The sequence below is a fragment of the Paroedura picta genome, chromosome 11 (genome assembly GCF_049243985.1).
Source record: "Paroedura picta isolate Pp20150507F chromosome 11, Ppicta_v3.0, whole genome shotgun sequence".
In the NCBI taxonomy this organism is placed as follows: Eukaryota; Metazoa; Chordata; class Lepidosauria; order Squamata; family Gekkonidae; genus Paroedura; species Paroedura picta.
The window spans coordinates 34394189-34409572 of NC_135379.1; the positions used below are offsets into that span (position 1 = coordinate 34394189).

The following is a 15384-nucleotide window of genomic DNA, read 5'->3' on the forward strand; positions in this document are numbered from 1 at the left end:
CAAGTGAAACACCCACCAGTCTCTCTCATTGATGTGTTTTCTCAAATGGAGGAAGAAGATCAACCAGCTTCTTTCTTCCTCATGCTGAGATTTAGTCTGAGGGACAGAACAAACTCAAAGCATTTCTGCTGCTGGAGAGCAGCTTATGATGGGGCAATTTCCAGCTTCACTGCCCTCACTATTTTCAGTATGTATCTTCAGCTGCTGCCTGAAAACCACTCCTTCCAGTGTATCTTCTTTCCAACCTCTTCTGTCTATTCTAACCCATTTCCTTCTTTTCTTTCACTTAAGTTCTCATTCTCCTTTTCACACCCTCATTTTCTCTCCTTGTCTCCTGCCTTTCCAAGGAAATGTCAAAGAAACAGAACATGTCATGTTTTAAAAGTGTCCATTTCAACCTCTTGTCATTTCTAGTACTGCATAATTATGTCTGTGACATGTATCTCTCCCCCCCTCCTCCTCCTCTAAGCAGCAGGAAAATGGGGGTGAATTGTATATATCTGTTCTCTGTGTGTGTGTATCAGTCTAGGCAGCTGCTTCGCTCTCCTGCTCCTCCCTCCCCCTTCACAAAACTTGGCCTAGACCATTAGGAACATACTCCATGTTTTCTCTCCCATTCCCAGCCACTTTACCATAATGTTTTGATTCTTCTGTGTTTTATAGCTTCAGATGAAGTTAGGATAGTGCTTTCTGCTGCTTTTCATGCACTCGCCAGAAAAGGTCCCCTAATAGGAAATAAAACGCTGCTTGAGAAAGACATCATTGCAATGTTTCCTTCCCATCTCTAGACCCTTGTTGCTAAGTTGCAGTTTGTTTTTGGGTGTGTTTTTTGGGGGGGGAGGGGGGAAAAAGTGGCATCTCATGGTTGTTCTGGAGATTTGTATTTAAAATTCATAGACAGCCAGATAGTTTAATTCCAACATTTCTGCGTCGTTATCTTGTGTTCTCCGAAAGGCTTTAACCTCCCTGACCCTTGTGCATGCCTATCTGTTTCTTTTAGCAAATGCCTAAGAGCTTTTCTCTGGATGAGATTTCAGCTGTGCCTTTTGAAAAAATCTTTGTTGTACTGTGACATAACCTTGAGGCTACTTGATTGTGTGTGGTATTATTAAAGGCAATAAAATGTTTTCCTACCGTTTCACTCTCCCCTGTTGATTTTTAGATTGTTACTTTGTTGGTTTTCCTCTTACTTTGACCACATGTTCAAAAGCTTGGACTTGACAGACTATTTTTTTTTAATCCAGGTTATATTTAGCTTTAGATCTTTTCAGATGACATGCAGCTTGCCTTTGAGTTTAAATGTTTATAGGATATGGCAGGGAACATTTTCCTCCCCTGTTTGTTTAGGGAGATGAAAAATATAGTTATACATCTAATGACAGATTTAAACATTTATTTTCTGTTATAAAAGCTGGTATTACTTGTTAAAGTAATGATATGTTATGGACTGCTGCTGTTATGCATTTATCTGATGAATGGTAACCTGAACTTCTGAAACAAATGCCAGTTGTTTTTCAACAGCAGTAATATTTATAGCACAATTGTTACAGCAAACACGTGCCTGGAATTCCCTAAAAGTGCTACCGATTTTTCTGGTATTCAATTCCAATGATGTGCATGTTGTGTTCATTCTTCTCTTTCATAATGTGTTACTGAACAATCAGTAATTTGCACAACAGAGTCCTGAGGCAGGACTGGATATTATAGCACTGTATTATAATATATTCTTATTCTTTGGGTTTTTTTCATAGCTTTATTTCAAAATAACCTACATTATTTTTCATTCTTCCTGTATAAGCACAAATAATTTTTTATTTTGAAATATGCTAGTGTTGTTTTTAAAACAAATGATTGGAAAATGTGTAGGTGATTTTTTTACTGTTTTCCTCTGTTATCTTTGGTCTAAGTAAATTCACTTGTGAGACAGGAACCTCAGAATCTATCACCCATCTTTGGGAACAACGGCCCATTGGACCATTTTGGCCTTGCAGGAGTCAGTCTGTTGAGAAAACAGAAACAATGGCTTTAAAGGGGATTAAATAGATTCATGAAGGATAAATCTGTCAGTGGTTACTAGTCATGGTGACTTGGGGGGGGGGGAGAAACCTCCATATTCAGAGTTACTAAACCTCTAAATCCCTGAGTCAGGAGGCAACAGGGAAAGGCCTTGGCCATTAGGCCCTGTTTTTTGGGACTCCAAGGGAACTGGTTGGCCACTCTGTGAGATGGGATGCTGGACTAGATGGGCCATTGGTCTAATGCAGCAGGGTTCTTCTTGTGTTCTTATAATTTGGTAGTTTTAAAGGTGTTGCTTAGATCTTATGGGCTTTATGGTCTTGAATCAGTTTCAAGTTTGAGGGCCCCTTTAATAGTGCATATCAGAACTTCATGACTTCTGTGACTATTGTTAGATCGTTCCAAAATATTTGGCCTGTCACACTTTTGATTTGATTTTCTGTACCATACAGTGATATTTCTTCAGGTAATGAAGAAGAAAAAACAACTAAGGCACCTTGAATACCTGCTTACTGTAGCATAAACTTTTATAAACCAGAGCTCACTTCATTAGACTATGGGGGTGGACAGAAGGGATTCTGCAGGGCCTGTAAAACGGAGTTCTTCCACCAGGTTTATGGTTGAGGCTAGGGTCTGCGAGGTAGAGTATTGCCCCCCCGGGGGGGTCTGAAGTATACATCATCTCCCCCATTCTCTATCGCCTTGGCAGGTGGGAGTAGATTGCGATTGGCTGCCACCATGTTATGATTTTTAATGTCTTTGAATGGGGTTTTAATTGGGATTTTTAAGACAACTGTTACCCACCATGAGCCTACCCAGGGAGTGGCGGGAAATAAACCTTATAATAATAATCCTAACCCCGCCCGCGGTGCTATGGGCGCCGCGGACTGAATAAAGCTGTAAGGGCTTAGGGGGAGGAGTTAGGGCGGGCTCTGTCCGGGATGAGGAAGGGTGCCGATTGGCCCCTTCCTCCGGACAGACCATCGCCGGGGCCAATCGGCAGGCGTGAAGCGCCTGCCGATTGGCCTCTCCGATTCCCGCCCTGCTGACAAGGGAGCAACTGTGAGCCGCACGGCAGTTGCTCCCTTGCTGGCGGCCTGATGTGTCGGGAGGCACAAAGCGCCTCCGCCGCGTCAGGCCGCCATGTCCCGCGTGCTGGCGGCCTACAGGCTCGCCGGCACCAAGACCATAATCTAGCGCCTGCTACAGCGGGCTTGATTCCTAGTAATAATAATAATAATAATAATAATAATAATAATAATAAATCAGGGCATGGCTCTTGTAGCCATTTCCTGCATTCTATAGGAGGTTGGATTAGATTACCCTGGAGGTCCTTTCCAACTCTGTGATTCTATGAAATGGTCAATAAGTGTGGGAGGTACATACAGAGGAGATGAAATAAAAGTTTAATGGAATGAAACCAAGGGTCAAGGGATGCAAATACATGCAATAGAAATGTGAAATTACTATGAATTACACGTATGAATGCAAAGTTTAATCAAATAAATACAAAGTACAATCAGAATGGGTGTGACATACTTCAAATGAGATGCTACTGGTGATTAATTAAAAATAAGGCAGTACAAATGATAATGCTCATTAATAATGGGCAGAGCACTTCCATCTACAGGTTGCTCTACAGCAGTTCTTGAAGTTGCCACACTTGGAAATTGAAGCTTATAAGGAAGACTCCAGAGTAATGCCACTGAGTTAAAGTTTATCAGCAAATTTGCACCATGAAACTATTCACAGCTGGGAACGGCTAGTTCATGGCAGAAAGTATACTCACTTTGGGTGTATATTTCAATATTTACCATGCTTCCTTGGATGTCAGCATCTAAAAATTATCCAGTAAATTTGAGAAAGAGGAAATAAACACTTGTGGACCATTTCAACCATGGAATCCAAATTAAAAAGAACGGCCGCAATTTTATCCACAGGAAACTCTGCAACTGTAACAACATGCAAGTGAGATTCAAATGAGTAGCCGTGTTGGTCTGAAGTAGCACAATAAAATCAGAGTCCAGTAGCACGTTTAAGACCAACAAAAATTTATTCAAGGTGTGAGCTTTCGAGTGCAAGCACTCTTCGTCAGGCTAAGAACTGACCATCATAACAGTAGGAATATATACACAAAAGTTAATCCTGTTACATTATTAAACTGTGTCACAGCATCCAAACACAGCCAGATCATAACTCCCTGCCAAACCAGCCAATCATCATGATAACAATCATGTGACACAGTTTAATAATGTAACAGGATTGACCTTTGTGTATATATTTCTACTGTTATGATGGTAATATGACTAATCTGACTGGCTGAAGGACACCATTTTCTTTTCCCCTTACAGCAATTTGAATTTCCTAGCAGGGAGAAAGAGATGAGATGCTCAGGATTTGTAAGGCTCAGGTTGGTTAGCAACTTTCTAGGTTCCTTTTCTTAATCTGTACCCTGGTCCTGAAACGTTGCTATTTTGGCAGCTCTTCCTTCCTTTTTTTTTTTTTTTTTTTTTTATGATAATTTTATTGTTTATTATTATATAAAGCATTTACAGAGAAGTTGTAAAGAAAAAGCTCTTCCTTCCTGATGAAATAGGGAAAGGGAGATAACAGCTAGTGGTGGTAGTAACTACTGAAGGACAGACTCTGAACCCCATTTTACTGGGTTGGGAGGTCAAAGGATTTTAGTAGAGATTTCCAGATTTTCTTTACCAAAAGAAAGATTCCTGCCCTAACCTCCAAGCGAGGCTACATTTCTCTCATTCATTTGAGGGCTGTTTGCCTGAGTGGGGAAAGAGAACAGTCTGATGGGCTGGTGGACAAAAGCATCACATCTCAGTCTCTCATATCATAGTCTGACACTCTGTCCACAAAACCACATTTTCATGGACTGCCTGCTGTTGAGTGGTAGCAAAGCAGTTGAGTTTTAGGTAAGTCAAGCAAGTTTAGTAGTAGCCCGTTGTATGGTGGTTGCTGCTAGGCCTGGCCCCTATAGATCCTCCCTCAAATATAATAAATAAAATATAATGCATGATATACAATATGTAAATATATATAAATAAATATATAACAAATAAAAATGGGCTTTGAAAGGGGCAGCAGGCAGGAGGGCGTGAGAGGGTGCCTGTGGTGGCGATAGGGCTTTTTTGCGACTGGCAGGGAGGCTGCAAACTCCCCTCCCCTGGCTCCCTCTCAGCAGGACTGTACCTGCGGGCTGCAAAGGACAGGGCCTCGGATAGTCTCCTCCCAGGAGGCTGTTTCCCAAATATATAAGGGAGTGAAATAGTGTTAAGGATAATAAAATAAAAATAAAGGCAAAAATAGCCCTGGAAATGGCCTTTCCCCCTTCCAGTGTCTTTTACTGACAGAAACCAAGGCTGACAATACTGTTGTGGTTGCCTAGCAATAATCCCTGATGTCCTTAAAGCTACAGCTGCTGCTTCTATTTTGGGAGAGGGAGGAAGCTTCCCAGTGTATTTTTTTTTTCTTTTGGATTATAGATTTTTCTGCAGACCTGGAATACTATTTCAGGTTTGTTGAAAGTTATTGTCTGTTCATGACTCCAATCTCTGGATTTAAGTTGACTATTAGATATATTGGTGATATGCAGCTAAAGATGGCAGCCTTCACGTGCAGCCTGGGGATCTCCAAGAATTACAACTGATCTCTAGGCTATAGAAATCTGTTCTTCTGGAGAAAATGGAGTCTTTGGAGGGTGGGCTCACTGGCATTGTATTCCACTGAGGTTCCTGTCGTCTTCAGGCTCCACTCCCAAATCTCCAAGGGTCCCCAACACTATCCCTGGTGGTTGGGTGTGGGGGACCTGGCAGCCCTACATACAATTGTTAATGCATACTATGCAATTTTTTTTTGTAGAAAAGGGATATTTGTGAATGGTGTTTCTTTTGGTAAATTTTGTAAGGACTCAGTAGTTTGATGTACTGTTGGCAGTGACACTATTTCTCACAGTATCAGAACCAACTTTTAAAAAATTGTTTTCCATTTAGAATTAAAGATGTCCACTGAAGGGCAAAGAGTTGACGATAGCCCAAGTACTAGTGGAGGCAGCTCTGATGGAGACCAGAGGGAAGGCGTTCAACAAGATCAAGAAAGAGAACAGGTTCAACCCAAGAAAAAAGAAGGCAAAATCTCTAGCAAAACTGCTGCTAAGCTTTCGACTAGTGCTAAAAGGTAGTTACCGTGGTTCTTTATGACATATTTCCTTTTAATAAATATCGCTGGTAGACACTGATGTTTAAAAGAATTCTCAACATTTTAGCCCTCCAATGTGTGTGCTTTCCTAGCATAATTAAACTAGAAGCTGATTATACATCTCACAGGCTCCCTAGCCACATGGTTTTTTAGTAATGGCTGATGTGATAAATAGTGGCATTCCTTTATTGCTGGCAAATTGAGACAGTTCTGTGGCTTCTAAATATATATGTGTGTGTGTGCAAGCGCACACATGTTCAGTCTTGACAGTGCAACTTATGGTTAATTAACTGTAAACATTTCAGACACTTCAGTAATTCAGCATGATAAAAGACTACAGAAATACCTCTTGCTGTAAAATATTGTTTTCTTTCCCCTGTTGGTTAGGTAAAATGTCAGTATGACTGAAAATGCATTTTAGTTTGATTGTGTTAAACTGTATACTTGCTTATACTTTTGGCTCTCCTGCCCTCAAGAGAGAGAATAGATTTGGAGAACAGCTATTTACAAGATTCTAGGCTTGTTGCATCAGTCAGTTCATGATAATGATCGGTGTGCTTAGATTCTGCACAGATGGAGCCTGCATTAATAGATTTCCCCCAAGCACATGGCAGTGTAAGCTTGAACAGAGACATTCAAATCCTATTTCTAGGGAGTTCAAACCAATCATGGATTTTCAAGAAGGTTGCTGGAGCTCAATCCTATATTTGTAACTTGTGGAGAATTTAGAATCACTGATTGCCTTATACTGCACTAGGGTTGCCAGCCCTCAGCTGGGGCCTCAGGGTCTCTTGGTTTGGCACTTTCCCACTTGCTTTCAGGAGTTTTAGATACTAGCCTCCCCCCTCAAAAAACAGGCAAGAAGCTGGGGGGGGGGGGAAGACTTCGTATTGCCCTGATGTTGCCCAGTGAGGAAAGTGAAGGCGGGATGCACACAAAACCCAGCTAGACAAAGGGCACTCTGAGAGCAGGGACTGCATTCCCAACACTCTCCAACACATGGAGCATGCTCTTTGTGGGAAAGTAATGTAATGATGATGTCAAGGGGAGCCAAGAGGAAGAGCCATTAGTATGCTAGCTGGACTACTGGAAGAATTTAGTGAGAAGGGAAACAACTGGGGCAGAAGAGTGGGCACATTTTTACAAAAAGATGGAGGTATTTTGGAACACTTGCTCCCTGTTTAGCATGTTTCAGTGATTCTTTTTGCTCCTGGGAAATGCCCTCCCTATTCCCTGCCAGCAATTGCAAGGACCTGGCAACCCTATACTGTCCCATCCTAAATTTACAATTTTGTAAAGTCTAAAATCTATACGACTCATTGATATTATTGTGAAGTATATGATAAGTTGGGTAATGTGTGGATTAACCCCAAACTAACTGAAACAAAAGCTCCATCTTAGATAGATGCATCTCCTGCATACCAAAAGTCTTCCATGTTTACCTTCTAGAAAATCTCCACCACTAGTTGTTGTTTTTTTTGTCTTTTTTATTCACCTCCATATATAAATACATATTGAAGCTACTATGATGGGGAAATTAATTAAATAATTAAATGATATGAAAGAGTATATCTTGAAATTCAAATAATCTTTTAAACTTTTTTACTATTTCCGATATACTGTGGTTAAAACATTGAAACTTTTTGGGAAAAAACTTTGTATTAGTTTTGTATTAATAAAACTTTCAAACTATATTTTATATACATATTTATTTATTTATTTACACTGAACATTATATACCTTACATGGAACATTATACAGACTATACATTTAGATGTATAAGCATGATTCTAACTATTATTTCCCCCAGAATGTACCAGAGAGATGTCTTATCGTCATACAAATAGGGGAGGGACTGTGGCTCAATGGAAGAGCCTCTGTTTTGCATACAGAAGATCCCAGGTTCAACCCAGCATCTCCAGTTTAGAAGTACCAGGCTGTAGGTGATATGAAGACTCTGGAAAGCCACTCCTAGTCTTAAAAAGGCAGTACTGACCATGATGGACCAGTGGTCTGATTCAGTATAAAGCAGCTTCATGTGTGTTCAATTTATATTCTGTGCGATAATTTCATATTAAATCATATCACATATTCAGACAGGTCTCTCTTCGTATTTAAAGCTATATTTTAATGAAGTACTTGGAATTTTTTATTTAAAATATTTTTGTAATGTTTTTTTACAACATCACAAACATTTAAATAATTTAAAATACTGTTATAATTAAAACACACAACCACACGGCACTATTAGGAGGGCCAATACTGTTTTGGGGGGTTATGCCAGAGGAAACCAAAAAGTCTTTGCTTGCTGGCAAAAGACACAGATAGAGGCCGATAGATTAATCTCTCTGGGAGGGGAGTTCCAGAGTTTTGGTGCTATGACACAGAAGGCCTATTCCTGGGTCTTTATCTTTCTAGCCTAAGGTCGCAGAGGCTACCAAAGCAGGGTCTCCAAGACTGGCCAGAATAAGTAGGTAGGACTGAGAATGCAATCTTTAAGGGATATGGGTCAAAGGGCTTTAAAAGTCAATAACACTGTCAGAAATTGAGCCTAGACGCAAATTTGAAACTAGTGTAGGTAGAACTAGATTGGTGTGACTGGTCCTTATGAAGAAGAAGAAGAGTTGGTTCTTATATGCCGCTTTTCCCTACCCGAAGGAGGCTCAAAGCGGCTTACATTCGCCTTCCCATTCCTCTCCCCACAACAGACACCCTGTGAGGTGGGTGAGGCTGAGAGAGCACTGATATCACTGCCCGGTCAGAACAGTTTAATCAGTGCTGTGACTAGCCCAAGGTCACCCAGCGGGCTGCATGTGGGGGAGCGCAGAATCGAACCTGGAATACCAGATTAGAAGTCCGCACTCCTAACCACTACACCAAACTGGCTATGATCCACTCCAGTCAACCTTCTGGCTTCAGCATTCTGTACCAGTTAGATCCCAGACAGTCTTCAAGGGCAACCCCAAGAGCATCATTGCCCCAGACGTAGAGTTTCATATATACTTTGTGGCTAATAGCCACTGATGGACCTTTGCCCCATATGTTTTTTCAATTCCCAACTGAAGCTGCCTATGCTTGTAGCTGCATTTTGCATTTCATAAGTAAACAAGTATTCATGTATGAAGTAAACACTTTGGTTACTGCTGAGCTGAAAAGCCATGGTGGTGGTAGTTGTAGGAACAGCAGCGAGCAGGTTGTAACAACTGAAATTAATGTTTTAAAATTGTAACAAGTGGAAAATTTCATACACAAATGAGCTGTCTTGGATCAGCAGTGTATTTTGTGTCAGAATCTGGCCTTAACAAATGTATACTATTTTGCACTTCATGGCAAAACAGTATTGATACTGATTCAGAGTCGCAGCTGATTAAACCTAAACTAACAGTTTTCCTTTGATGCACTAGAAATAATTCACAATGATTCAGTTGATTTTTGTAATGGTATAAATGAAGCATTTTCTATTTATGAGGGCTTAAGTAATTTCATTAGTGTACAGCAAGCATACAAAAGTGTTGGAAATGGTAATGGAAAATTCAAGTTCGAAAGACTCTTTAAGACAACAGAACAAGAGTTCTGTGGCTTCATAGCTTGCATATGATTAGCATCTTCAAAGATCACATTCATTCTTAGTTAAGTGAAAACTGGCACAATTGAACACTGTAATTTCTGTTTCCTTTCTTTGGTATATTTGACCACTTGCTCAGCCAATAGCGGATGTAAAAACAGCTACTTCACAGTTATACAAAAATGTTGAAGAAAAGAAATTATCTATTTGGGATTGGTTGTGCCCTAGTAATTTTGTATAAGAAAGTTTGAAAGGGGCAATAGTTCATCCTTTACTGAAGAAGCCTTGCTGGGGCTGGGATCTATGGAACATCCTTACAGTGGCTGTGCTCCTTTTTCAGGAACTGGATACAGAGAGTTGCAGTGAGAAAGGAATTGTCGCATCCCTATCTACTCCCTTATGGAGTTCCTCAGGTCCTCTCCTCTACACTATTTAACATCTTTGTGTGCTTTCTGGCCCAGCTGGTTCAGGGTTATGGGTTTGGGGTGTCATCAGTATGCAGATGACACCCAGCTTTATCTCCTGATGGATGGCTGCCTGGAGCCCCCCCCCCCCCGATACTTTTGTCAGATGTTTGGAAGCCGTAGCTGGGTGGTTGGAGTAGAGTTGCCTGAAACTCAACCCCTCCATGATGGAGGTCCTATGGCTGGGCAGGAAGGCAGCAGATCAGGAAGTGCACCTACCCACCTTGGCAAGGGTGCAACTTAACACCTCACCCTTTTCCAGGAGTCTGGGGATGATCCTAGATGCTTCCCTTTCTATGGAGGCCCAGGTTACAGGAGTAGTGTGTATGGTGTTCTTCCACCTGTACCAAGCAAAACTACTAGCGCCCTACCTGTCATCAGTTTGCTTGGCTGCAGTTCTCCATGTAACAGTCACCTCCAGGGTAGATTTTTGTAACTCGCTCTATGCAGGCCTACCCTTGTTTCTGACCTAGAAATTGCAGCTGGTACAGAAGGCAGCTGCTAAGGTTCTCATGGAAACATCTTGGAGGGCCCATATCCATCCTGTGCTGAGGCTTACCAGTTGTGACCTGGTTCAGGTTTAAGGTTCTGGTGTTAACCTTTAAGGTTATTTGCGGTCTGGGCCCCATATCTGCAGGAACGCCAGTCTCCTTATGCCCCCCTCAGGGCACTACATTCTGTGGGTTTGAATCTGTTGTAGGTCTCTGGCCTGAGGGAGGTTTGCCTAGCCATGACCAGGGCCAGGGCCTTCTTGGTCTTGGCTCCTAACTGGCGGAATGAGCTCCCAGGAGGGCCCTGACACACTGTCTCAGTTCCGCAGGGGCTGTAAGATGGCGCTCTTTCACGTGGTCTTTGGTTGAGGCCAGGACCAGGAAGATTGCTGGCTAGTTAATTCTTCAGTTCCCCTGTTCCCCCCTGGAACACTAGTTACTGAAAAGGTCTGTTGAGCAGGAGGGAAATGGGATCGTCCTAGTGAGGGGAAGTTTTAGGGGTATATTATTTTTTTTAGGGGATTTTATGTTGGTTTTAATGCTATGAACTGCCATAAGCCACTTTGTGGGAGGGGCGGTATATAAATTGAAACATAAAGTGAGTGAGTGAAAATGTGATATAGCAGAGAGAAGAGTGGAATATAGTGGTTTTATCTATGCAGAACATGATTCATTATGACGTCAGATGTTTCAAAAGATACATGGGATGTTGGGTTGTATATGAAAGAAGTAAAAAAAAAAGTCATTAAAACGCAACCAGATTTTCCTAGGGGAGAAGAAGAAATTCTTCAGACTAAAAAAATCTGTGGATTGAGAAAATGCATGTTTCAGATCTGGATTCATTATTATTTGTATAATAGAACTTGGATAGTGTTTTATAATATATTCAGTCTTTATGAATTAATAAATACCGTTAAGGTTCCCGAGAGATATGTAGTTCTAACATTTCAGTTTAATGGCATAACTAGTTACTGAATTAAGTTTATGTAGCATAATTTCGAGATGAGATTTAAGTCAGGACTGGTCTTCCTGCATGGTCAAGTTTTTGGAAATGTAAAATAATAGATTTGAAAGTAAATGTAGCTTAGAGGTTTAGGAAGATGTAAGGTTTTCTTACCTTGTCTTAAAGATAATTTTTAAAAGTTTCTCTTATGCAATTAAGTGCTGGCGTACCCACCTTCTTTTCAGTATAACTACAAAGGACCCCCGACACACCTCTATTCTAAGGTAAATTATCTCCCCCCAAATAAATTGTTATTCCTTCACTGACTGAGCTCCCTTTGTATTGTGTTTTCTTTGTTGTAAAAGATAATGCTGACTGTCCACCGCCTGTCACTGACAGTAGATTTGGCTTTAACTCGGCCCTGGAACTGTTTGGGAAAGTGTAAGAGCCCTTCAGAAAGACACTGAGATGATGAAAGTCCAACCAGAACAAAAGATTTTATGTAACATATATATGCAGGGGAGGGATAGATAGAATGAAGAAATAAAGCTTTGATATAAGAAACAGTGATTATACAGTTTGTAGAATCTGAATCACAGACTTTAGAGAGAAAGAAGCTTTTTTCTAAGTTTCTGCATTCTCACTGAGAGGCTTTTATTTCTGTGTTTACTCAAACACACTTCTGTCTTTTTATCTGAGTTCCTCTGAACTCCCTGAGTTTCTAAAAGGCAGGTATTCTCTGCTAATACTTCACGTTCTCTTCCCAGAATCACCAGGCTCCTCTAACATCTGGGGTGTCTAAATCAGGTTTCTTTCCATACCAGTCCAAGGAAATCCTCAACCAAGTTCCCCTCACCGGATACAGGTTCTTTCAGACTGTCAACCCTAAAAGTCCTACAGTCCTACAACCCAAAAAGTCCTCTTTAAAAAACAACAGCTGTGGTCCTCTGTATGTATATTTGGCAGTAAACTCCATTGTACTCGTTTGGTCTTACACTTTAAACTTACATATAAGCCATCTCATGTCAAACTAAGCCGAAATGCTTTCAGGGTTTCCTCTCTCATAACTATATTGATTCCAATTTGTTTATTTTACATTAATCATAACAGTAAGTGTTAAATTTCAAGTACTTATGTAAGTAATATTGCTGAATGTGGATATACGCTTATTTTTTCCTGTTCTGCTATGGAGCTGGATCCAAAGCACAACCAACACATGTTCTCAGCAAAAAACAATGAATGCATGTATACACTGGGAAAGATTGTTCTCTCATACCACTTTAAAGTCTCTGAAGCGGAACACAGTCTAATTGTATTGCATATAATTTCTTTAAAAACTATGACATGCTTAATAAAGAAATGATTTTGTATTCAGTGATGTCAGTAATGCTAGCATCTTTATGAATATATTAAAATAGAAGATGTACTTAGCAGTCTATACAGATATTTTTAGGAGGTTGTGAGGAGGATAGCGCTAGTTTGCAAGCAGCAGCTGAGTACGATTTGTGCTGAGTATTTTTCTCCTGTGCTTGTAGGTACTTAGCTTGGGTGTGTCCAGAGGTATGAAGCCTTGGCAAAGACCACAAAACTGTTGGTCCTTGCCGCAGCCCATGGTAATGGACTGAGGCCTGTACTAGGCAGCCTGCTAGATCAGTACCAGCCCAGAATGTATTTGCTTCCTTTGTTGGTGTTGGATGTATTGCTTCCTTTGCTGGTGAGACAGCCAGTATGGTGTAGTGGTGTAGCGGTTACGAGTGCAGACTTCTAAGAGAGCGGGTGTGGAGGAAGACTCACAACAAAGGTGGCTAGGACATCTCATCACACGCTTATGAAGGTGTATGAGAATATGCTGAAAGCAGTGAAACAAGACTTCTATGCTGCAGAAATCGCATCTGTGAGCTCTCTCCTGGCACAATTGTTTAAAGTGATTAGGTCTCTTACTGCCCTTGAGGAGGGGCATCAAATGATAAGGAAATTGGATTTGAGCTGTGTGGCTTTATTGAGCTATTTCGCAGACCAAGTTCTGTTGTGCCGCTGGGACCTTCCTACTACAATTGATACAGTTTGGCGAACTGGAAACACTGTGGCCATCATGGGGGTTTCAGGCGGCTCTCTTTAACCGAAGTGGACAACTTGCTGTGGTCAGTGAGGGCAACCACTGGTCCCTTAGATCCCTGTCCATTTTGGTTGCTCAAATCGGGTGACTAATGGATAGGAGGCCCCTAGAGGAACATTGTGAACCTCTCCCTAACATTGGGAGAATTCCCTGAGTATGCCCTCTACTGAAAAAAATGCTGGCCCCCCTGGGAAATCAATTTTTGTGTTTGTGAACTGCATTTATAGGATTTCTGTTCTTTACAAGATATGTATGTACCTGAGGTCAGAATCCAGGTCTGTGCCTGAAGTACATGTTTTAGCAAAGGGAATTGAGATCCTTGGAAGCAAGATTTGTTATAACTGTCTTCTTGCCTAATCCCCTTATGGGACAGGGCAAATACAAGAGGCTTTATATATTTGCATTTATATTCTTCTGTCTTGCTAATGTTTCTGCCCTTTATTTTATAATGCGAATCTTAATTCTATAATGCAAATCTTGTATGTATTACATTTTGTTGATTAGCAGCTGTGCTTTCAGGAACTAATAAGAGAGATAACACAATAAATCTGCTAGTTACACTCATGTTATGCAAAGAAAATCAATCTAAAGTTGGAATATTTTCTGTTTTTGATTCTATAATGCTTGTGCAGACTAATACCGGTTCTGTATAAGTGTATAAGTGAGAAATTTACCAACTGGAGCTACAGTGAGAGAAAAATGAAGTGGGATAAAGGTTACTGCTGAGTTTGTAAACTTCAGTGTCATCCAGTGTCAGCCTATTTGACTGCCTTTGTATCCTGAATCTCACTGGCAATCCTGTGTACGTTCAACAGGGAATACTATCCAGTGGGATTTGTGTGTAAAGTTGCACACAGGCTGCACTGCTATATTTTAGTTAAATAAAGATCAATGGAACTGGTTGGTAGAGCTTTCCAAACTTATCTCTTGTTTAAACTGTGTGCATATCTGGACTCCTGTGCTAACTTGAAAATAGAGTGTTCACATTCACCTTGTTAATAAATTGCTAGTTGAATATTGTAAAGTTGTCTGTATTGCTAGTTTTATTGTTTTTCAAGTTATACTAAATGTAAAGCATGATGCCAACATTGAAAATCTTTAGGTTAAAAGTAGGGTGTAAATTAGAAGAGAGAGAGAAGAAATTGTACAGCTTCCATTGAGTTCAATGGATCTTAATGTTACATATTGACTGATTTCTAATGAATCTAATCAAGACTTGGGAAGGAAGATTAGACACATTTAGTGATTTCTGTATGCCATACTTTCCATGGGAATCCATGTATGCACATTATTTAAGGTAATATGATAAGGTAATATGACATGCCACTTCTTTTGCATCGTGCTCAAAGAATTGAACATACACTTTTCAGAACTTGGCCAAGAAATTCTAAGAAAAGTTTGGATTCTGTTTATGCTCAGTTAACCATAACTAATCATAGTAAATGATAGGATTAATTTTAAAATAAATGAGTGTCTTAGCTTTGTACGCATTACCATAGCTTATGAAATTTGTTACACACTTTCCCTAATAATAGTAATCTACTTTTTTATTAATTGTAGTTACCTCCAGCACACGA

At 40.5% G+C, this 15384-nt stretch overlaps 1 protein-coding gene across 2 annotated transcripts in view; it reads left to right on the plus strand.

Moving 5' to 3' along the window:
* The window catches only part of LOC143820374 (ubiquitin-conjugating enzyme E2 E2), a 117020-nt gene that overhangs the window by 2440 nt on the left and 99196 nt on the right, over nucleotides 1–15384 (plus strand). For both annotated transcript variants that reach the window (XM_077303074.1, XM_077303073.1), the window contains exon 2: nucleotides 6024–6207. In XM_077303074.1, coding sequence (XP_077159189.1) covers nucleotides 6032–6207 — 176 coding nt within the window. In that variant the 5' untranslated portion in view covers nucleotides 6024–6031. The remainder of the gene's footprint in view (nucleotides 1–6023; nucleotides 6208–15384) is intronic.